Below are 23,914 nucleotides of genomic sequence, written 5' to 3' on the forward strand. Positions count from 1 at the left end.
TCACCATTTAATGGCCGTCTGTTGGCAGAATTAACTTGATCTTTCTTTTGTTTAAGAAAATGGGGCACAGAAGACATCTTATCAAAGAATCTAGCATAAATAGGTAGAAATCAAAAGTAAGGCAATTTAGTCCCCAAAAGAGTAGACACCAGTACTGAGATGTTGCATACGCATCCGGTACTAGTAGCCGGGATTTTCATAGCACTTTGTGCTACTGCAAACGAGAACAGTTCCCTCCCCGTTCAATCATGAGATGAGTTCAATTACAATCCGAGAACATTAAACTTATGTGATGTAGAGTCTCCTGAAATACATTTGGGAGGTATTCTAACACGCACATTGTCCCCCCAATTATGCCAAGATGTTATTAAAATAATGTGAAATGGAACAAGGAATCAGAGGTACATCTTACCGTTTATCTGGAGGGTCACCTGACCATCCAAAGGATAGTACTCCGAAAAGGTTGCTTTTGTTTCAATCTCCCACCAAACATGGATTAAATCTTTTTGAAAAATGAAACGAAGAGCGTGTCTTTCTTAAGAGCTACCAAATCCCTGTGTCCTTTTCAAACAAAATTGCTCCTGAAAAAGCATGGCCTAGCTTTAAAAAAGTATATTTATCAGCCTCAAGTTTAGCTTATCTAAGAAATGCTTAGAGAAAATGATTTTTACAAGCAGATGATTTTAAATCCATTTCTGGAGCAGACAAATCAATCAAGGGCATGCTAACTTCCAAGATAAAATTGTAGATCCATAAAATATAGGTGCCGGAGCATTCTCAGTTTCAGACTCTGGCCTTGCACAGGCACACCAGCAGCCACGTGTAACCCCTGGCCTGTTGGGTTTCTCTACCTCAGCACAACTGGATGATGAATAAATCATGGAAGTGCATTTCTAAGAAAAATCACACCTGCCTTACAGTATAGTGCGAGCCCGTTACTGCAAAATTAATTCACGATGACACCAAAAGCCTTAGACTGTTGGTTGCAAGAGATGATAATTTACATACAGAGCAAGAGAGATGAAATCGCACACATGGAAAATAAATGTGTTATTTACAAGGGTTTTTCGATTACTAACCTTTACATGTTCTGCTTGAATTTGTTTTATCATTATACAGTAAGGTCGCATTTTCAATGCATTTTATTCCCAGGATAAACACAACTAACAAAGTGAAGAAAGGAGTAACTTAGAAATCTTGCACCAAAGCATTTCATATAATCCCTTCCAGGTATTCCAAGATTAGAGCAAGAAATTTCAAGAATCTACAGCATACACTTAGTGTTTTCATGCATGACACCTTCAGTTTTACTTTTATGAAACAGGATAGAATGAAATGTCCCCTTCAGCTCCATGATGGCCTTCATTGTTCATGGGCCAAGCTTGAACAACGTGTAACACGAGAAAGGATTACTTACAGAACCTAAAGTTTTGCTGACAGAGCTGTTCAGGAATAATATAGTTCTATATCCCTCATAAAAGAATTGCTTTGTTAGCTACAGAGCTCGTTCTGGAACTAAAGACCGGAATGTCCAATGATGAACAGCAGTCACAAAATATACATGCAGAAGGTATTTATTAATATATTTTAAAAAATCCGGAGTTTTATATAACGCAAACTTGACCCGAAGGCATCAGGTATCGGAGCGCTTTACATGAGCACCAGTTGCGTTACACAAGGACACATTCATTTTTGTTAGGCACGGGGAGATTAAGTGATTTGCCCCGAATCACAGGATGTTGAGCGTCATTGCAGAGACTCGAACCAGGTTCCCCAGATTTGAGAGTGACCGCCCTAGCCGTTAGGCCACATCCTCTCCCCAATTTACCTACAAGGTTACTTTTTTCTTTAATTTATAATATGACATGACTGTTTGAAGCTCATGTTTAATAGGCAATTCTAACCAAATTAACATAACCGAAACTGCTAACGTCAGATTGCATACTGTTGTACTTTTACTGCTACGACACCCAAAGAGACTTGTATAGAAAACGAACTACCCATATAGCCCTGATATGCAGTTCCCCTACCAAATTGATGTTTGTTTTCTACTCGACAGTCAATGGTCAATTACTAATCAGTCACCGCTCCCAGTGACACACCAGTAGGTACAGGAAGACTACCATATTTTTGCTGAAATTTTATGAGCACAGGGAAAGGTACACTGTAAGAATCTGATCTTCCCTCATTATATCACCGAGCGTCTTAACTCCTAATTCTTCCCAAACTTGCAGATTCCTGTCTGCTACCATCTGCGGGAATAGTCTAGAATTATATAAATGTAAATATCGATGTATCTTTGGGATTCGGCAAAACTTTGAAATGGCTCTCCAAACCCCCCAAACACCTTCCAATACCTTAAATCGAGCCTTCCTGTAATATCTACGATCAATTTCCCGCATTAAAAGACCGAAAGCTTTTCTCCCAACTAATAACTCATAAATTGTGGGAAGAGTCTGACTGCCATGAAATTCCTGAGTGGATTGTGACTCTGTCCGAAAAAGAATAGACATATGAATCAATAAACAAGACCAATGATACAGCCTCAGATTCGGTAGTACCAAGCCGCCCCTATCCCTAGGGAGAGACAAAAGGTTAGTAGAGCGCCTGACTCTTCCGTACTGCCATACAAATTTAATAAAAATAGATTCCAGGCCTTTAATTATTTTTTCCTCTATAAAAAGAGGTATGGCTCGGAATAGATAAAGAACTTTGGGGGAACATTGTCATTTTCAAGACGTTAACCCTTCCTATCAATGAAAGATGTAAAGCATCAATTCTTTTTAAATCTTTTTCTGTAGATTGACTCAGTGGACCAAAATTCTCATCTATAATCTTGACTATTGAAGCATTAATTCTAACCCCTAAATATATAGCCGAATCTACAAATCTTTCATCTGTTTTAATAATATTTTTGGAGCATATTATTTGCGTTTTAGATTCATTTAATAAATAGCCTGAGTATTCACCAAAGTCCTTAGCCATTCGTATCAGCTCAGGGAAAGCCTGGTGCGGATCAATCGTGATCACGGCCAGGTCATCTGCATACGCGAGGATCTTGGTTTCATGCCCCTCCCGTATCACAGGTCTAATTCTTGGACAACCTAATATCCTTTTTATAAGCGGATCTATATATAGGGCAAAGAGAATTGGGGAACAGGGGCAACCTTGACGCGTTCCCCGACTTATTGCTATAGTATCAGAACTCTGACCCATAACCACGACTCGGGCGACTGGATTAACATACATTGCCGTGAGTGCACTTATAGCTTTCTCTCCAAATCCTCTTCCTGCTAAAATCCCCCAAAGAAAATTCCAGACCACCCGGTCGAAGGCCTTCTCTGCATCGAGCAGGATCATGGCCATCTCGTCTCCCACGACGGACTGAGCATCAAACAAAGTAATTGCCCTCCTGATATGATCCGTGGTACCACGCCCTGGTACAAACCCATGTTGCCACGGGGAGACCAGGCAACCTATGACCCTGCCCAACCTCTTTGCCAACATTTTTGAATATAGTTTAGTGTCTGCATTGATTAAAGATATAGGACGATATGAGCCCGGTTTCTCGCTGGGTTTGCCCTTTTTGTGAAAAACCACTATGTTCGTTTCCCTCCATGAGTCTGAAACCACCCCTGTCGATACCACACCATTGAATAAGTCAATTAAAAGCGGGATAATCTCTGCCGCCACGCATTTATAGATCTCCAATGGAATCCCGTCAGGGCCCGAAGCCTTACCGATGGGTAGTTCCTGCAGAGCTGTAACTACCTCATTCTCATTAATGTCCTGTTCCAACTCTTCTCTGGCAGCATTACCAAGCCTAGGACCGTTATCATCATACTCTTGAGCTTGTTGAACACCTTGATTTTCTTCGGTATAAAGGACTTGATAAAAGTTCTTAAAGACCTGAAGAATATCCTTAGCTTCGGTGAACTCCATCCCATTATCTTCTATTTTGATGATATTATTTCTAGCTCTTTTTTGCTTAATTTGTAATGCCAAAATTCTGCCAGCTTGCTCGCCAGTTTCATAACGTTGAAGCCTCACAGTTTGATATTCACTTACTGCCCTAAGTGTAACCAGCTTCTGCAGGTCAGCTCTTACTACTAGCAGTTTCCTTTGGCTCTCATTAGTCTCTCTGCCTTGTGTTATATCAGAGGTATGTTGTTCCTCAGCTCCTACTAATTCTCTTGTTAACCTTTCGACCTCACTCCGATCTTCTCTTCTCAATCTTGCAGCACAACTTATTAATTCACCTCTTAAGGCTGGCTTGAACGCCTCCCACACAGTATTTCGTGAGGCGCTATATCTATTAGCAGAGAAAAATTCTCCAGCCCATTTCCTTATATGATCTACAAATCTTTTATCTTGTAGTAGTTTCCTTTCGAAAGTCCACCTGGTGGGAACTCCTTCTAGTCTCTCCACTTCGTATACTAACAACAATGGGTTATGATCCGATAATAACTTTGGTAGTTTAGATATTATTACTCTATTTCTTTCTGAATCAGATACAAAAAAGTAATCCAGTTTAGTATATTTCTGATGTGGGTTTGAGAAATACGTATATCCTGGATCTTTAGGCTCCTTCATCCGCCATACATCTGATAGCCCATGTGATCTTATAAGAGATGAAACAGCCCTAAAAATTCTGGGTTTTCGTCCAGAATAAACTTTATTCGAATCCCAATCGGCTGAAATATTTAAGTCACCACAAAGAATTATAGGGGTTACCCAAGTGGCTAACTCTACTTCCAAAAAATCAAACATCTCTGGATCATCATTATTAGGCCCATACACTACACATAATGTAAAACCTTTTTCTAGCTCTACTAAAACCCATCTCCCATTACTGTCGGCTTTGGTCCGTCCCACTCCTCCCAAAGATGATCTTAACAAAACTGCTACTCCCCTATTTGTCGAGGATTGTGATGAACAGGCCCCTAATTCATAGCCATTCATATGCATAAGATTCCTTTTAGCCCATGGAAGGTGTGTTTCTTGGAGACACAACACATCCACTTTATTATGCTTCACAAAGTGAGCTAAATTTTGACGCTTCCTATAATCATTCAGTCCACCAATATTTATAGTACAAATCCTAATATTCGTCATCCTGTGAATCTATTTGAAAAACTAGGGAAACAAGCACAACCTGAAGCCTTAACTGAACCCTATTAACAAAGCATTTGCACTAATAGTTAAACCTATTGTATACCAAACTGCAACTCTTTCTCCCTTTTCCTATTTTCCTCCCCCCCCCGACCACCCACCACCCCCACCAAGCCCTGACATTCTCCCACCCCCACCACCCAAACCTGACCTACCCCTAGCTGTGGAGCGCTCAGACCTAGTCTGTGCACGTGATGAGCTGCGGTGCATGCGGTGAAGGACAGAAAAATAAGTCATTACTAATTAGCCTCTAAGATCAATAACCTACAACAAAAAACATATGCCGCATGTGCAGAAAAGGTAATAGACAGTATAGAACATTTAAGCCAAACTACATGACATTCCTCTTTTTTTTTTTTTTTTTTGCCAACTCCTTGACCCCACGAATAGTTAACGTCTATTTCCCGGTATAGTCAATAGAGTCCAAGTACTCCTTGGCTTTGATTTCAGAGCTAAAGAATAGAGTTTTACCCTCAGATAACACCTTAAGCTGTGCCGGGTTAATCAAAAAGGCTTGTATTTTCTTATCTTGAAAAGGCTTGATCATCTCCCTTAATCTCCATCTTCGCTCAACTGTCGAGTGACAGTAATCCGGACGAACAAAAAACGAAATACCTTCGCCGGCTCTTCTCGCATCCGGTCTTGCTTTTTCGGCGATAGACTGTCTCAAGATAAAGTTTCCAAAGTACACCAGAATCGCTCTGGGTTTGTCACCCCCTCTAACATTTTTCCGTACTTTAAAGGATGTACGATGGACACGCTGAATCTCGGTGACCCAGTTCCAACTGGAGAGTTCTGGAAAAGCCTGCTCGAAGAGCTTGATGATATAGGCCTTTATGTCGAGACCCTCCACCCCCTCCGGGACCCCCAGGACCCTCAGATTATTTTGGCGAAGCCTGTTTTCCAACTGTTCTGTTTTCCACTGGAGGTCCACCACCTGGGCACATTGAGCATTAACCTTAGACACAGAATCAGCTGCTTCAGCCTCCATTGTTACTATTCTCTCCTCCAAGTTTGAGACTCTATCCCCGGTGTTAGCACAAGCCTTAGATAATTTCCTGACAACACCCTGCATCTTCCTCATTGCTGCCTGGGCCTTGCGATTGTCCTGGCATGTCTCCTCTCTATGTGCGATGATTTCTTTATGGATCGTCTCCAATATTGAAAGATTGGTATGATTGACGCCGGGATCTTCCTGAAGAAGAGGAAGAGTGGGAGGTTGATTAACACTGCGGCTCTGAGTTTTATATCTTATAGCCATAGGAGGTCTGGTTACTGTTACTGGGGCATCCGTTTCTAGATTACTATCTGAGCCGTCCTCAGACTCTGGATCAGAGCTATCTTCGCCCTCTTCTGACCAACCGGCCCCCTCCGAAGTCGAAAAGAAGCACTCACTTGGGACTTTCTCCTTTTCACCACAAGGACCTCCCATTTCAGAATCCGACTCGGTTCTAAGAAAGCCCATATCAGAGGTATCCTCTAATCGTGTAGCTCGTATTTCCCCATTGTCAGCTGTATTGTCAGCTATATTGGCTTCCAACCTCGGTTTGCTTGAATCTAACCTCATTGAGTTTTGAGGCATCTGATCCGCTTCTGCCCGAGAAACAGTTTTTGAAACCACTTTCTCTGCTATCTTAGTCTGGGGGTACAATTCAGCAGGCATGATACTGTCGTCCTCCTGGCTTATTACTGGCTCTTTGCTAGAGTCTGCTTTCGAGCCCCCCATTAGACCGCTATCCTTCGATGCGATAGTGTTAGCCTCCATCAACTCGGCTGTAAGTGCCGCGGCCTCCATTTCCCCCGCCTTCTCCTTCTCCTTACCAGCTATCAGAAAAATATCCGCAATTGAAGTGGGAGCCTGGCGAGTTTTCATCGTGCCTTTTCTTCCTCTTTCCCTTGAGAGCCCGTTTGCTTCGGCCTCGGTACCGCCTTCCTCCCGAAGCGCTTTCTTCCTTTGGGACATTATTTTCTGGCCGGCCGCGATTTTTGGAGCCATCCTGCTCTCGGCAGTCTCCTCCGCTCCGTTCCGCTCGATTCCGCTCCGTCTCCTCCGTCTCCTCCGAGTCTGGTCTGTTCCGGCTAAGCTCCACCTCCCCGTTCGTCCACGAGGCTTCCACCGAACCAACGACGCTGTGCACTCCACCTCAACCTCTGTCAGCCGGCAAAAGGTATTTCGTACTGTCGAAACTATGAATATCAGCAGCATCTTCTGTTCTCATATATCAAAGGAAATTCGCATGCCATCTCCCTTCCGTGCACACTTAAACTTCCATCGATCTAATCATCCTGCTCTCTGCCTTCACCGCGACACTGCACCGGCCGTTTACACAGCCGCCATCTTGCTCCGTCCCTGCCTGTCCTGCCCACAGTCTAGATTTGGTATTTCTTTAAGTCATTGGCTACTGTATAATAAAGCTATTAGCTGGCTGAAGGCTGTAAGACCAAGGACCTTAATATTAGCTGAATTTCCTATTATCGACCAGCTGGTTAAAGGGAGTGAGAAGATCAGGGTATTTTATAATCTACTATGTGGGGAAATACAGGATGATTTAGAAAAAACAGAAGCAGCTCTGGCTTTAAAATTGGGAAATTCCGACAGATTTAGACCTAGCCCTCCTATTAAATAAGAAAATATTTCGCTCTACTAATTTGAGGGCACAGCACTACAAAACGTTGTTTAACTTATATTACACACCTGCAAAGTTATTTGCTTGGGGTATAAGGGAGGATGATACGTGTCCCAGATGTAAGTTAGGTGAGGCAGACCAACTTCATATGTTTTTTGAATGTGAGTCTCTGCAAGGAATACGGAGGGAGATAGAAAAATTTTGGGAGATGTTGTTAGGAAAAAAAATACATCTATCATCTACTTTAATGGTTTTAGGCACGGACAACAGATTAAAAGTAGGGAGAACGGAGGCAGCCCTAGTGTTTATTTCCGTGGCTATATTTCGGTTATTAATCTCTGCAGGTTGGAAAGATTCAGTACCCCCCTCCTTTCAAATGTGGCTTTCTAGACTACTAGGTATGCATAATATTGAGATTTCTTTGTATGCACAGAAAGGGAAAAAAGTACGGGATTTCGGGGAAAGCATCTGGGCTCCTATCACAAAGTGGAGAGAGGCCAGTCTTGAGAGGAATTAGATTTGATTTAGTATCTCCAGAGCAGATAAAGAAGTGGTGTTATTTTTGTATGTGGCAAATTGGAAATTTGAATCTTTGCACTGATATTTAATGTTGAAGTGATGTTAATTTTTTATATGTATACTTACTGCAACGAATAAAAAAAAAAAAAAAAAAAAAGGGAAAGGCACACTGTATATACCACAATCCCATTGTTTGTGGTCCACAAACACAGGGTAGGTATACCCACACAGAGCAGGACTTCCGCATTTCAGGAATGACTTGCTTGAACAGATTCCTTTGCAAGGATCACCAAAGCTCCAGGTTCTTTGTGTACAGTTACTAATAGATGCCACAGGTTAAACCCAATAGGTCTCGGCAAAATTCGAGAGCTATAGGCACTGGCAATGTTAATTCATTTGTGTATATCAATAAAAAGAGGGCAGAGCTCTACACAAATGTATTCACACTGCCAATGCCTGTAGCTCTCGGATTGCAGAGACCTATCGGCTTTGCAAATGTTTTTTTTGCAAAGGAGCTGCCCACTCGACTACACCACGATCCTAGTGCCACAAAGCACTCTCAAGTTGAGTAAATTGGTGCTTTGGAAATAGATGAAACAAATGCATACCCCCTATGCTCACACGCACACAGTCACCCCCTCGACTCGCCAACGTGGAAGTTACATGGAGGAATATTCAGTGCGAGGTGGCAGGGACAAGAGGGCTCATGCAGAATGTGGGGTGCGACTTCAGTCAGTTGGGAGGCCACCAGTAGTCCTGCAAAGAAGCCTCAACCCAAAGCAAAGCAGGTCCTTCCAAATGAAACACCTTTCACAGAAGTACATGGCTGCCGACCGCAGCTGCTGTCTGAATTCTGTTAGGACATGTTGCTTATTGTAGCCTTCTGCTCGGACCTGCACCAGCCTCTCATGGATGGGCTGTCTCGGAGTATGGGCTGGTGGAAGTAGAAGCAAGCGTGTGCGTGGTGGAATGAAATAAAAAGGTAGAAAGGGTGGTGAAAATAAAAGAAAATGAGTTACATGTCGGGAGTATATAAAAGGCGATCACACAGAAGAGAAGCAAAGTAACATTAGCAAGGAAAACAATTCACAAGCAAGCTCCGTGCAGGTGAAACAGAAGTCCAGATGCAAAATTAAAAAATACAAAAGTAGCCCTGGAACAATGCGCTACAATGTCCGCTGCGTATGTTAAACAGTAGTTGGGCGGTGTGTTCGCGGAAGGCTAAACCCCTGGAAGAGGCATGATGTAAGTATACCCTTGACAAATGGTGAGAACGCAAAATGGAGCAACCATGGTACTAGCAAATCGGCAGCTATGGGCGGGCTGTAAGCCCAAGATGTAGATACAGCATGTCTCGGTTTGAGAAAGCGCAGGGGCACCAAACCTAAAAAGTGTTAGGGTGCTGCAAGACAAGGACGCATCCTCATCAAAGGTTTATACCCACCAAAGACACAGATGCCTGGTATGCCAAACAAGCTGGAGAATTCGCCCTCTGTTAATACCTGGCATATTAGATGTGCAGCCATTTCATCACGGTCCAGCTGCAGGATCCAGGAGTACCAAACTCCTGTGACTAGATAGGATCCATACCGGCTGGTGCACTCTTTTTGCAGGCATGCCATGAAGGCCTGTGTGTGGAGTGCTGCAGTTTATTTTTTTAATATTAAGTGTAGTATGCTGTAAATTGACAAAATTAATAAACTAGAAAGCTATAATCCTTTAACAATAGCTTTGTAGTTTCATATCAGGTATGGATTCACATTCATCTAGAGATTGTATCCACAACAGTAACTGTTTTGTGAAATGCTAAATATTGAGGCCATTAGTAATGGTGTGACGGTCATTAGCCACCCGCAGTCTCTGAAGCAAAATACAAAATGCCTGATAGCAGCCCTACTGTTTATATTTATAGGGCTGTGTTATGTTATACCGCTACACGTGTGACGTGAGAGAGTCAAGTGAAAATTCATAAGAAATAGCAGCCAGCAGTAGGACTAAGAAACATGTAATGTGTTTCTTTTACAGAAATAACCTTGTAGAGATTCATTGGGTGACCACAAAGTACGAAATAACATGGTCTCTTTGCTCCTTTCAATTGCAACATTTGCAGTGGCGTTACAATTATTTGTAAACGTAGCTTGTCATACCTTGGTGTTCCATAGTGAACGGATGCATCACAGTAATACTTAAAGAAAGTGGGACCGGAGCCCATTGTTGGGTTATGCATTATTTAAATTGTTTCCTTGAGAATGTCATTATGGCTTCCTTTTCACTATCTGTAATAATTAATTTACCAATATGGTGCTCACAGCTCTATTTACTGGATGGCGGTTGAGATTGGTTGGCAAAACACCACCTTCTAATGCATGTGAAGATAGTGCAGAGCAGATCTTAAAATAAAAAAGGACATTCAGCGCGCTTCACACAAATTTTACAATGACCTTCTGTATAGCCTTGAGAAGGATGGGAGCACTACTGTACTTTAATGAAAGTGTATGCCCTTTTCATCTATGGATAACTCCAGCCACTGACTTTTATAACTATGGAAGCTACCATCCATGACATTTCTCTTATGGTACGTATCGGACTATGCTCCAACAGTGTCATGTACACCTTATCATTTTTATTTTGAATCTGGACCTCTTGTTTGAGGCAGTTTTCATTATGTATCGCATTCAAAATGGTTTCCATTACCAGAAGTGGAAAAAGAGTAAACTAGCTTTCTTCTGGTATGACATGAGACTGCCGAGTAGAGTCTAGCAATATAGACATATTAGGCAACACTGTGAAAAGTATTTCTTTGACCTCACTTTCCATTGTTTGTATACCGCGCATGGACACCACAGAACACATTTTCTGTGTATCAAGATTTTAGAGAAGCATATTAATTTTAACCCAATTAGCGAGTATCAATATCAAACTGACCCCAGTAGATGCTATTAATATGAAGGCATAGTGCAGAGATTTAATTTTCTCCCATTGCGATTATATCCACGCTAGAGCGTCCCCGTGCTTAAAATATTATGTGGACGCAAAACTACCATTTGTTTGTATCCTCATTTTAAGTTGCTGCACATTGTAGATAAATGTTTTATGCACACCACATGCTCTGCATTATAGAGTTACTGATCGACCAAAGTCAACTTTATTTTGCTATGTTAAATTGATATGGAAACATCTCTACTCATTAAACTACGCAGTGCTAGTTGGGCATGTCCAATTTTTAAAATCTTGTTATTTAGCCATGTCTTAAAGAAGACTCTAGAACTAAACCCGCCGTGTTTTAGTACAAAATAGTTTTAAAAAAATTGTCGGGGAGGAGCCTAGCGCTTGACCAAGATGGCCGCGTGAGCTTAGAGCTCCCGAGACCCTCGCGCCCTCCGTCGACTATCCTGTCTCTAATCCTGACGGTATGCATGGCACCGTGTTGCTGAGTTGTCAGGGAGGCGATTGATACTATCCGCGGTCGGATCGCCCATCGGGAACCGGACTTACGACGGGCGAAAGATTGCGGCCTAACTCCCGGAGATGCCAGGGGCTAGAGTTGGCAGGATGCCCGACTCCTAGTTGATCAACAACGGCCTGGTGAGGTGTGAACTGTCGGACGGAGGCCTTCGCTCTTTCACTTTCGGTTTCGTTCCCTTTGTCTGCCCGGACACTGTAGAGCTCTGGGTGGCTTTATAACCCCAGGGACGCTCGGCGGGCTACTCTGGCAGCACAAGGCGGACCTGCTCACTCCTTATTCCTCTCTCTGAGAGGGAGCGGTCTTCACTGCATTGGCTGCCTGGAGTCCATTATGTCGGGCAAAGCAGAAGGGGATCGGTTGAAGTCCACCAGGCGGGGAACGTATTCCCAAGTCAATAGTATGGACCGCTACGCCCTCCTGAAAACATCGCCGAGTGGACCGAGCCAGGCGCCGGATGCCCAGAAGGAGGACCCGCCTGGGACACCGGAGCTATCCCTGCAGGATGTCATGGGCGCGCTTGACGGGATGCAGACCTCGATGGGGAGGCAATTCGAGGCCCTGGCGCATAAGGTGGATGCCATCCTGGTGGATGTCAATTTGATCCGCTCGGACCTGGGCAAGACAAACGAACGAGTTAAGAACCTGGACCACAAGACCACGGGCCTCGCTGATTATGTCGCAGATTTGCAGAACGAGGTCCGGAAGCTGAGGACCGAGAGTGACCTCGCCGCCCGCCGGCTGGAGGACTTCGAGAGCCGGTCCAGGCGCAATAACGTGCGCGTCATCGGGGTCCCGGAGTCCTCGGATGAGGCTTCGACGGACCTGCTTGTGGAAGATTTGGTCCTCAATCATCTTAAGCCTAAGGGCCTTGGAAAGTTTTTTGCGGTGGAAAGGGCCCATAGGGTGCCGGGCGGGCGGCCCAAGGCGGGTGCCCCGCCGCGGCCGATTGTCGCCCGGCTCTTTCACTTTCGAGATCGGGACGCTATCCTGCAAGCTTCGAGGGTGACGGGCCCAGTCCCCTTCCAGAATGCGTCGGTGAATTTTTATCCGGACTTCACCCAGCATGTGCAGAGACAGAGGCAGAGCTTCCTGGGGGTGAAGCGGAGACTTCGGGAACTGGACCTGAAGTATGCCATGCTTTTCCCCGCCAGACTACGGGTGGTGCATGAAGATCGGACATTCTTTTTTGACTCTCCTGTTATGGCCGACGAATGGCTGGACGCTTTGCCCCGGCGACGGACCGGGGACGACACAGCCGAGCATGGAGACAGTGGCCGGAATGGACAGGGCTGATATCTCAAAGCCGACCTGACTTGATTTAACCATACTTGAAGATTTGAACAGAGTGCAGTAACTGTGGAGGGTTGCGGGAGGACGAGGGGTGCTCTTTTCCTCCCTTAGGGTACTTTTTGTAGATTTTTGTTTTTGTAGGGCGACAGGCACACTGCAAGTTGGGGGGGCTTTTTAAGCTGCAGCAGGGGTGCAGGGTGGGGGGAGTTTTTGGGATTTTGAGTTTGTTGTTGGGGGGTTTATTTCTGCAAGGCATGATGATTATCCTCAGGGTTGTTCCATGGTGGCGCCTAGGGTGCGGGGTGGGCCTCTTTCCGTTTGAGGATGGGGGGTAGAGGCTTAAGTGTTATAAGCTGGAATGTTAATGGTTTGGGGGATCGCATCAAGAGGGGGATTGTGTTGCAATTTTTGAAACGCTCAATGCCGGACGTTGTCCTGCTGCAGGAGACGCATCTCATAGGCAATACGTGCTATGCCCTGAATAGGAAGGGGTATAAATTCATAGCACACTCGGGATTCTCTTCTGGGTCCAGGGGTGTGGGCATCCTCGTTAGAGCATCGCTGCCTTTTGAGGTGGACTCCACCATTGTTGACGATAGGGGGAGGTTTGTGGCGGTGGCGGGGCGGTGGGAAGGAAGGACTTTGGTTTTGGTTTCGGTTTATGTCCCGCCGGCCCTGCAGGCCTCCACATTTGCTGAACTGGGCAGGGCTTTGCTGACTCTCCCGGGGGGAATGCTGGTAGTGGGAGGGGATTTCAACGCTGTGGGTTCCGGACTGTTGGATAGATACCCGCCCAGGGACACAGGGGGGGCTCAGAAATGGCTTCCAGACTTCCTGGATACATTTGGTCTGATAGATTGCTGGAGGCTCCGGCACCCCACACAGAGTCAATACACGTTTCACTCCGGGGCGCATGGTAGCCTCTCCAGGATTGACTACCTGCTCATTCTGGCCGCACATGCCTCGTTGATATCCGAGGCGAGGCACATGGCACGCGGTATCTCTGATCACTCACCAGTGTGGATCCGGCTGGATCTAGGTCGGGAGGGAGGAGGGAGGGTGGCCCCCATCAACCCATGGTATTTCCGAGACCCCAAGATGCGCAGTGCCCTGGTAAAGAAGGTAGATAATTACTTTAAGGACAATATGGGAACCGTGGACTCGGCGGTGTCGCTGTGGGAAGCTTTTAAGACCGTGCTTCGGGGGGAAGCCCTTTCCCTTGTGGTGGCTGCCAAGAATCGGAGGGATGGCGAGGTGCGGCAGGTGGAGGAGATTGCGGCCCTTGAGGGGGATATGGAGGAGGAGGTTACAGAGTCCTCATTGCATGAGCTTTGCCTGAAGCAGGCGGAGTATAGGGACCTGGTGACGAACGCCGCTAAGACCCTCAGCAGGGAACAACAGGGCCGCCTGTATGACGTTGGGGATAAGGCAGGGAAACTCCTGGCGTGGCTGGACAGGAAAGAACGGGTCAATAGAGTGGTGCCAGAGTTGATTGGAGAGGGGGGAGAGGCGATCGTGGAACCTGAGGGGATTGTGAAGTGTTTCGCGGCATATTTTCATAGGGTTTATTCCTCTGTGTCAGACAGGCCGCCCGAGGACTCGTCGGATCTCCTCCGAGATATCGAGTTGCCCTGCCTCTGACATAGATAGGGACGATTTGGATGGTGACATCACGGTTGACGAGGTGGCGGGGGCGATTCGCGCGTTGAACTCGGGTAAGGCCTCTGGACCGAATGGACTGCCGATCGACCTGTACAAACTGTTCCCGGATAGGGTCGCCCCTCATCTGCGCGCCATGTTTTTGGAGGCGCGGGGGGATGGGATCCTTCCGTTGGACCAGCGGCTGGCGTCGATCGTGGTCATACATAAAGAGGGTAAACCCCGAGATAGATGCTCCTCCTATCGGCCCATTTCACTCCTCAACGCTGAGCCGAAAATTCTGGCCAAACTCCTGGCTACCCGTTTGATTAGGGTACTTGGCGATCTGGTCCACCCGGATCAATCTGGCTTTATCCCGCACCGAAATACAGCATTGAACCTTAGACGTCTTCATGGCGTCATCGCCAGGGCGGGCACGCTGCGTGAACCGGCTGTTGTGGCATCTCTTGATGCCACGATGGCCTTTGACACGGTGGAGTGGGCATATTTATGGGCCGTGCTGGCCAAGTTTGGTTTCGGTCGCGGTTTTGTGAGTTGGGTTCGGTTGCTGTACGAGGGGCCACTAGCGAATGTGGTGGTGAATGGACGGGCATCTACTCCGTTTCAGCTTGGTAGGGGTACCCGGCAGGGCTGCCCCCTGTCGCCTCTGTTGTTCGCCCTCGCCCTTGAACCGTTGGCTGCGTGGATACGTTGGCACCCGGATATACGGGGACTTCGGTGGTCGTCTGATCATGAGGACCGTATTTCGCTCTATGCCGATGATATCCTGCTGTATCTTGCCTCACCTAAGAAGTCACTTATAGTGGTCTGTGACGTACTCACATCGTACGGTAGGAACTCGGGGCTTGTGATTAATTGGGGCAAATCGTACTTGTACGTTCTTAGTGGCGAGGTCCCACCGATCCCTAGAACATGTTCGATACAGGTTGCCCAGCAGGGTTTTGTGTATTTGGGGATTTTTATATCCTTGGATCCTGCTGTGCGCTATGAGAGGAATCTGCTCCCCCCCCTTGGCACGCTTGAGGCGAGATGTGGAAGGTTGGCGGAGGCTGCCGCTCTCCCTCGTTGGGCGTGCGGCCCTGTTTAAAATGATGTCTCTTCCCCGCTTCCTCTACGCTCTCCAGAACACCCTGGACTGGGTGCCGGCCAAATACTTTCGGGAGGTCGAAGGCCTCCAAAGGACGTTGCTGTGGGATGGGCGGCCGCGAATAGCTATTTCAAAGTTGACGCTCCCTTGGTACGATGGGGGCATCGCGCTCCCAGACATCCGACGGTACTATTGGGCCACGCAGCTGAGCGCGATCAACCATGGGTTTTATGGCCCTGCCCTCAGCCCTGGGTATGCCATGGATAGGTGGCTGCTGCGCGGCGGCAACTACTACAGGGCGTTGTATTCGCGGTCCTTAGACTCGTCCCTCACGGGGCCCACAGGTGTGGCGGTGCGCGTATGGAAGATGGCGACTGACTCGTTGGGCTGGAAGGATAGGCTAACCCTCGCTACCCCATTGTTTGAATCGGAAAGATTGGGAAGACTCTGGCACACGAAGGGCTTTGATAAGTGGGATCTGATAGCTATATCCAAGGTGGGAGATGTGCTGCATAAGGGGAGGGTGAAGTCTTTCAAGGAGTTGCAGACTGAGTTTGAGCTAGGGCCCTCAGAGCATTTCAGGTATATCCAGCTGAGTCACGCCCTCCGATCAGTCCTTGTTGAGGGTGAGAAGGTGCCGGAGTCCTCTCCCCTTGAGGACCGAGTCCTTGATGGTCATATGCCCGAGAGCACGATCTCGCTCATATATAAGAAGTTGATAAACGTCCGGGCAGACTTGCTATTGGGGCTGAGAGAACAGTGGACCAGGGATGGTCTTGAGTTGGATAATGAGGACTGGCAGTCAGCGGTTTCTTCGCCTAAGGAGGTTGCGATCCCGTCGCGTCTGAGGCTGGTGCAGCTTAAAATACTGCACCGGGTGTATGTGACGGGGCCAAGGCTGGTCCGCATGGGGTTCTCGGAGGACGGCCTGTGCAGAAGGGGATGTGGTATGGTGGGCACTTTCCTGCACATCATTTGGGAATGTGGTGTCATTGTGGAGTTCTGGAGGAGAGTCCATGCAGTTATGGGGGAGGTGACGGGCATTGTGGTACAGCCGGAGGCGCGGTGCTGCCTCCTGAACGTCTGGGGGCCCACTGACCTCGATGAGGCGCAGACCCAATGGGTGACTCTGGGTAACATGGTAGCAAAAAGAGATATCGCGCGGCTATGGGGCTCCTCGGGACCCCCTACACTGACCGCGTGGAAGGAAAACATGGACTGGAGCATGTTTAGGGAGAAGACGGTCTACTGCTCTAGAGGTCGCCCCCGGAAGTGGCATGCCATCTGGGGGCGGTGGAACCAATACAGGGGGGGAATATGTCTTGCCCCGGACCTGGAACCTCCCGAGGAACAGCTTTCCCCCTGACCTACTTTCCAGCACAGCTTGGTTTTAGTAACTGTTCTGGGCCTCTGCTGTTCCCCTTCTTCCTCCGTACACAGTCTTGTACTTAGTAGACGAGTGGGGTCCGGTCTCCCCTGGGGGCCTCCGCCATGGGCTTACAATGTCCTTGCCTTGCTGGGGTTTGTTGTTAGTTTTTTCTGTGTTTATTTAAAATTGAACCTTTTGCACTATTCTTTGAACTGCACTGGGGACACATCACTGTATCTAACTTGTAATGCTGCCGAACCTTCGGGCTGTCGGCTGAATAGCTGTGTCCTGAATTTTGAAATAAAGGTTTTCAAAAAAAAAAAAAAAAATTGTCTATTAAGCTCCCAGTCCCATGCGCTGCCAAGTCAAATGTTCAGTCACAAAATTGTAGTAGGGTAGCACTTGTAGTCATGGTCATCTCAGGTTCTAGATCTCTGAACATCCTCTGTTGGTAGCTATTCACTTGCTGAAAGGCTCTCTGTATCGGATGGAATATTCATTACTCCCTGTTATCATTCCAAATCCAAAGCACAACTAGGACTGCAGCAGTCTCATGTGTTACCTCCATCACATCTTTCACTGTCAAACAGTGAGAAATGCGCTCTGAAAAAAAACATTCTATTCTTGAAAAGTAAACGTTATTTCATGTTAACTTCTATGTATGCCATTATTAGACTTGGTTCGGTGAAAAATATAATTGCATGAACAAAGTCTTACTAAAATGCAAAGGTCTACACTGCCTTCTAGGGTCAAACTGATCGCGGCCAAATATATATGGGTTGATCTGTTATCCCACTGACAAGTTATGTTAATATAACTTATTAGGCGCACGAATAACCAAAGGTGTCTTGGGTGCTAAACCTGAACGTAAGCCTTGAGGAATGAGAAAGAAAAACTAATTTAGAAATAGCCATGTTTTAAGTCCTTTTCTAAATGAGGCGAGAGACTTGGCAGCTCTAATGTCCATAGGGAGCATGTTCCATAGTTTTGCAGCACCAAGTAGAAAAATTGCTAAGTAAATGCCGAACTTTAGGCTATTTCAACAAGAAAGTGCAAGTCTGGTTTCAAAGCATGGTTTACTTCTTAAAATCAGTTTCAAAATCTAAAGATACCAAGCCATCTGTGAAGCAATCAAAGACTTACACTAAACTGGTCATATTGTCAGTTTGTGTACTGACCAACAATTTCAAAACCAGGCATCCCTGTAAAACTGTAAAACATCAACTTATTCTTTTAGGAACCACAGCGGATGCAGACTAGTGTTTTGGGGTGATTAGTCATACATTCAGTTAAATAGCTATCCAAACTATAGACGTTTTCAAATATTGGATTTGAACTTGCACCCTTAATTTGAAAGGAATGGCATAAGAATTCACATGCCAATGGCCAATATTAAAAATTCTCTACATATTTAGCATTGTTTCTTGCTGTTTCTTTGCATGTTAAGAGCCGTGAGTACTGGTACAAATGAACAGAAAAACTGTGCCACCCTAAATAGACAAAATAGATTTGCTAGTCCAAAAAAGTCTGTATGGAAGGGATGGCATTACTTAAATCCTTTTCCTAACACCAATAATGTCAGCAGACTAGGCAACTACCAATCAGTTTAATGACCGGTGCAGCCTATCACTATTACCTTAGCTCCAGCATTTGGTGACTGCACTACTATAAGAACATTGGAATGTTGGGCGCTCCACTGAAAACAATGGAGTGCTCCGGACTTCTAATGGCTGGTAGAAGCCCAGAGCTGCAACATTCCAAGGTTTGTTCACAGCTATTGCTGTGAACAAAATGCCTCATGGAGCCCGAAAGGATTTTAATCCCCTCGGGCTCCGTGAGGTCTTTGTTTTACAAATTAAGACATTCTGCCCTCTAGGGGCGGAATGCTCCAATAGCCTTAGAACCCGCTGCTGGGAGCCCTCCATAGCGGGCTCTACCAGCCATTAAAGGTATGCTCCCTTGTTAAAGGCCCTCGTTAACGCTGGAGCAAGCCTCCAATGGCCAGTAGCGGGCTCCAAGGCTATAGGAGAACGTCCAGTGCTGCCACTTTAAAAAAATAAGACTTCATCCTAGGATTTTAATATCACAACTCATTTTCCTTCTGCTTCCCTTTGTGTTCTCGAAGGTTGAATTTCAGGCAGTTTAATATTTCAGTATTTAATTTCAGTTTCCAGATCATTTCAAACACAAGGATTCTCTTCCCACTGGAGTACCATATAAATTATTGCATTGCCTTTGGAATGGACAATAACAGAAAAGATGCAGTCTACTAGCTTGTCACAGGAAGCAATCCTGACAAACAGGTGCTCTAGTGAAGTCATTCATAAGGCCCATTTTTAGATGTCAGCGACAGACAGCACAGTGGTCTGTTGGTAACAGACCTATTGATTCAAATATAGTCTTATAGTGGGCTTATTTATCTGCTCCTTTCTGATGATCCGATGGATTTTCCATCTGTTCCCTGCTCCTGAATGAACGGTGTTCCACCTAATCTGGTATGTCCCACACAAGCAGCATTTCAGAGTAGAAGTGTTTAGAAATCGGTGAGTTGTATCTTTCCACTGCTGTCATTAGCACCTCACTTAATGGTGTATGGAGGGACTCTTTCCTTCCCCTGCTCCCCCTGTATCTCCTCCTCCCTCAATTTGCTCTACTCACACGTTTTATTAAAAAATTAGGTTGTCCCGAGAGTCTGTGTGCCTCCATGGCACAATGCTTATTATCAATATAGCAAAGGGTGGCCCTCTTTGATTGGCTTAACCACCCCATGAAGATGGCCTAAGTGCCAAGTGTGTGCATGCGCAAGCGGAGCGCCTTTCCTTGAATGCTTTTGTTAAAGTTTATTAAAAAGTATTCCTTGATGAACATAATGTGTGTGCATGAACTGTGGCCATCTGGGAAAAGAAAGCAATAGCAAAGTCACTATGTCTGCACCCCAGTATCATTTGAAAGACCTATTGTTTTTGCCAATGCTTGTTTATCGTTGCATACGCAACCACCATCTGTGACACTGAAAACTATTTGAGCTCACAGTCAAAATTGTATGCACTTTGAATGCATTTGAACCAATTGAATATTCTTGTGTGATAAGCAGGGAGGGTATCGAAAGCTATTGTCACCTGCCTGTTTGATGGGTACTGTACGTGATAGTCGATTGGTGGTCTTAGTTTAAAGAGCGCAGTTTTTCACGACTGAAAATGTATTTTGAGCAAACTCAGCTAGCGGAATGGCCATGAATGAAATACACTAAGAAAAAACAAAGAATAGCTATATTGTTTCAATTAACCTCAATCTCTGGTAATTACTCTCAGTCACAATCCAGTCCATCCTTTTTTGTTGCCATGCCGACTCAGCCAGGAACCAGCCATATGCAAATTTAGCCTTGGTCCTGCTCCAATAGGAACAGTCCAGCCCAAATTTGATTTGATATAGCAAGAGGTTCAAATATGGCATGAGCCGGGTAATGTGTGGATTTTTGCTGGCCTGGGCAGCGTGAAGCAACAGGTGTGTAAACAAATTTGGCCAAAGAAGTGGGATATGTAAAAGATCTACATACCCTTGCAGTTATGATGGTCTAAGGAAGTTCTCAGCTATAACCAAGTCAAGGGTGAGGATATAGAGAAGACCAGCATGGTGCGTGCTCCACAAGTACACAATGACAACTGGTTGCACATAGGGACGTACTCAAGGCTTCAATAACATGTACTTAACCATTAGTATTCCTATGTTGCAAATATATTTTTGTTAAATAAAATATATATTACAAATGGCAGGTCCTGGTTGGGCTATGTGTCATCAAAACAAACCACATGGCATGACTCAAGTAATGGGGTGATTCCAATCAAGGGCTACATTAAAAAAATCAATCTATTTAAGATTGTTGAAATCAATATTTCTTAGTACAATGATAAACGTTCACTTACTTCCTGGCAGTATTGCAGGATGCCTTCCTTCGTTCCAATGCAGCTCTTGGTCCCAGTGAGATCAGGCTCCCACTTCCCATTCTGAACATTCATATGCATGTTGAGCTTGCCACAAAACATCGCAATCTGAGGCTCTGCCAATAACCCGGCATTTCCATCAGTAGGCACCTATCAGAGGAAACGAGGAGTTAGCGATTACTTCAGCTGCCATTCAGATATAAAACCAGCTTATGGCACAGAAAAAAATGTCTCTTGAAAGATTAATTTTTCTTATGACCATATTAAAGTTATGATTAATGAGGCAAACATTTTCACAAACATGTTTTTTTTTTTTTTTAATAATGAGGTTGTAATTCAAAATATATTTATTATAAGCCAAAGCAGCTACTGGTCTTTAATATAGCCAATATTAAAAAACATGTAACAGGTTAGCCATCTAATTGGCATTTCCCACATAAACTTTAAACAAGTAACCAGAGAAGACAGGTAGCGCTATTTAAGATTCTCAAATGAATAAATGTTTTGTTCAGTGGCCACCTTCTGAACTACTAATGCAGTATGTTAAGGAAAACATCTCTTGAGTATTGCCTCATTGACCAGACAACAGATAACCACCCAACCCAGAACCCCATCTGAATGTTCAAACAACTGTCTGCCACAGACACCCTGTTGAGCTGGATGCAATTAAAATAAACGCACAATTATCAAAACTACATGAAACCAGGTTAAGATGAAGCATTTAAGCAAAGGATAAGAATCTATGGACAAAAACACTAGAAATAACATTATAATCAACTCAGAGGGAAACAGAACCTATTCTAACAAGGTAATCCAGTCTAAATTTGACAATACAAATGTGCATCATAGAATTTCACCATGAGATGGTAGTTCACCAACTCACAAGATCATGGAAATCACATACATGATGCAATTACACAGACATCAAATTGAGACTGGCAAACACTCTTAATACAAACCACAGGGGGCAGTTAAATAAATGCCCCATTAATAACCCAGCAGGACTGGACAACAACATCAAATAAAACATAGGAGACACAATGCTTATTACTGGGCTAAATCACTTTTGTAAGGATAAAGAAAACAAATGGCACACAGAAGAATGTATAGCACTAGGACCTTAATCAATCAAACAGTCATGATCACCTGACATCAAATGACTTGAGACCCATGGAACACTAGCACATGAGAAGAAACCAGTACAACAAAACAAAGAAAGGACCACTACAAGTTAAGGAGTGAGCCAGCTAACAATGCAAGTCAGGTTACTTGGGCACACCAACTCAATCAACATCAAGAATAGAACCCTAAGAATAAGACAAGGATAACAGGTGAAGCACACATACAACAGCACAAAACTACCACAAGGAAGTCAATTCCATAATCATCAAAGGATAATCTAAGGGACAAACTAATGGGCCAATTATGGTTAAGAGAAGGACAGCCAGGAGCTCTGTGTCTCTGCATTAACAAACAGGTCATGTGATTCCATAGCAAACACTCTCAGAACCTTTAGTGAATACTAGCAGTGCGGAACAGTATGTGTTTTAATGCATAATAATGTATACACACTTGAAAATAAGAGTAGTTCGGCAACAAAAGCAGGCACTGGGGGTGGTGGAAAAGTGATGCAAAGTCATGGAGGACCTTCTTTACCCTCTACTTTACTTTGAAGCGAGAGAGAGCGGGAGGAGGAGAAATAAATGTTTAGCAGGCTTAGGACTCCGATGCCACCTCGGTGTGGTTTGGAACCATGTTGATGACCCAGTAGGAGTCAGACCTCAGAGAATATACGCTTAAAGTGTCAGCATTAAAAAGGAAAAATCAATCACTAATCAATTTCGAATTCAGGCATCATACAGATTAATGAAGTGCATTAAACACTAAAATTGTTTCTTGAACTATGGATGTTTTGGGAAGTGTGTAAAAAAAAGGTCCCATGATTGCCAATACATATAAACATTTAAATAGGTATGTGGTATTAAACTGTCTTTAGAGTTGATTACATGCTTACTAGCAGATGATCAAATTTCCTAGCAGTAACTTATTGTGAGCAATCCAAAAACTGGATTACATGTGGTGCCTTTCTTGGATGCGTCACTAAACTTTCCTGGGTGTTATCATTTATGCATTTTTCATAAGTTAACAACAAATTTCTTTATCCAAAGTGGTATATCCAAATTATTTTCAGGCATTTGTATCTATACTTATGTAGACATTTTAAACAAAAATCAAACATTACCCATGCACATCACAGTACGCTTACTATTTTTGAATGTGCATAGGTCTAATAAAGTGTAGATTTACAAATAAGGTACTTCATTTTAAAAATAATAAAAATTAATTGCACTATGGTGAACCTAGAACCCCCCCACACCCAAACAATGATAGCTTCACATATTAATGCTCCCTTATTGCTGTCCACTTCCTAATGCTGATGCATCTATTCTCTTTTCCATTCACCCCAGTATCTTTTTTTTTACTCTATTTTAAATGGAAACCATCTTAGTACTAGATATTTCACCATTCATTTTAGGTTTCGCTTAACGGTGAAGCGGTCTACAGACCTAATGTGAACCTAAAAAGAGCTCCCAGGAGAGGGGTTTTGGCTCTGCCATAATGCAAGTAGCAAGATAAAATATTTTGACTGGGCAGAGCTTGTTTACTTCCACAGACATACTGTGATCAACCTAAAAAAATAAAAAGCTTTCAGGTGTACTACAGCGAAGACTTTGGCTCAACCCACACCTTAGTAGTAAAAGTAAATATTTTGACTGGTCAGAA

General features: G+C 44.7%; 1 protein-coding gene across 4 annotated transcripts in view; it reads right to left on the reverse strand.

Moving 5' to 3' along the window:
- Positions 1-23,914, reverse strand: part of APP (amyloid beta precursor protein) — a 522,694-nt gene that overhangs the window by 354,717 nt on the left and 144,063 nt on the right. For all 4 annotated transcript variants that reach the window (XM_085623075.1, XM_085623077.1, XM_085623076.1 and 1 more), the window contains exon 2: positions 21,113-21,280. In XM_085623075.1, the coding sequence (XP_085479201.1) occupies positions 21,113-21,280 (168 nt within the window). The remainder of the gene's footprint in view (positions 1-21,112; positions 21,281-23,914) is intronic.

The sequence above is a fragment of the Triturus cristatus genome, chromosome 8 (assembly GCF_964204655.1).
Source record: "Triturus cristatus chromosome 8, aTriCri1.1, whole genome shotgun sequence".
In the NCBI taxonomy this organism is placed as follows: Eukaryota; Metazoa; Chordata; class Amphibia; order Caudata; family Salamandridae; genus Triturus; species Triturus cristatus.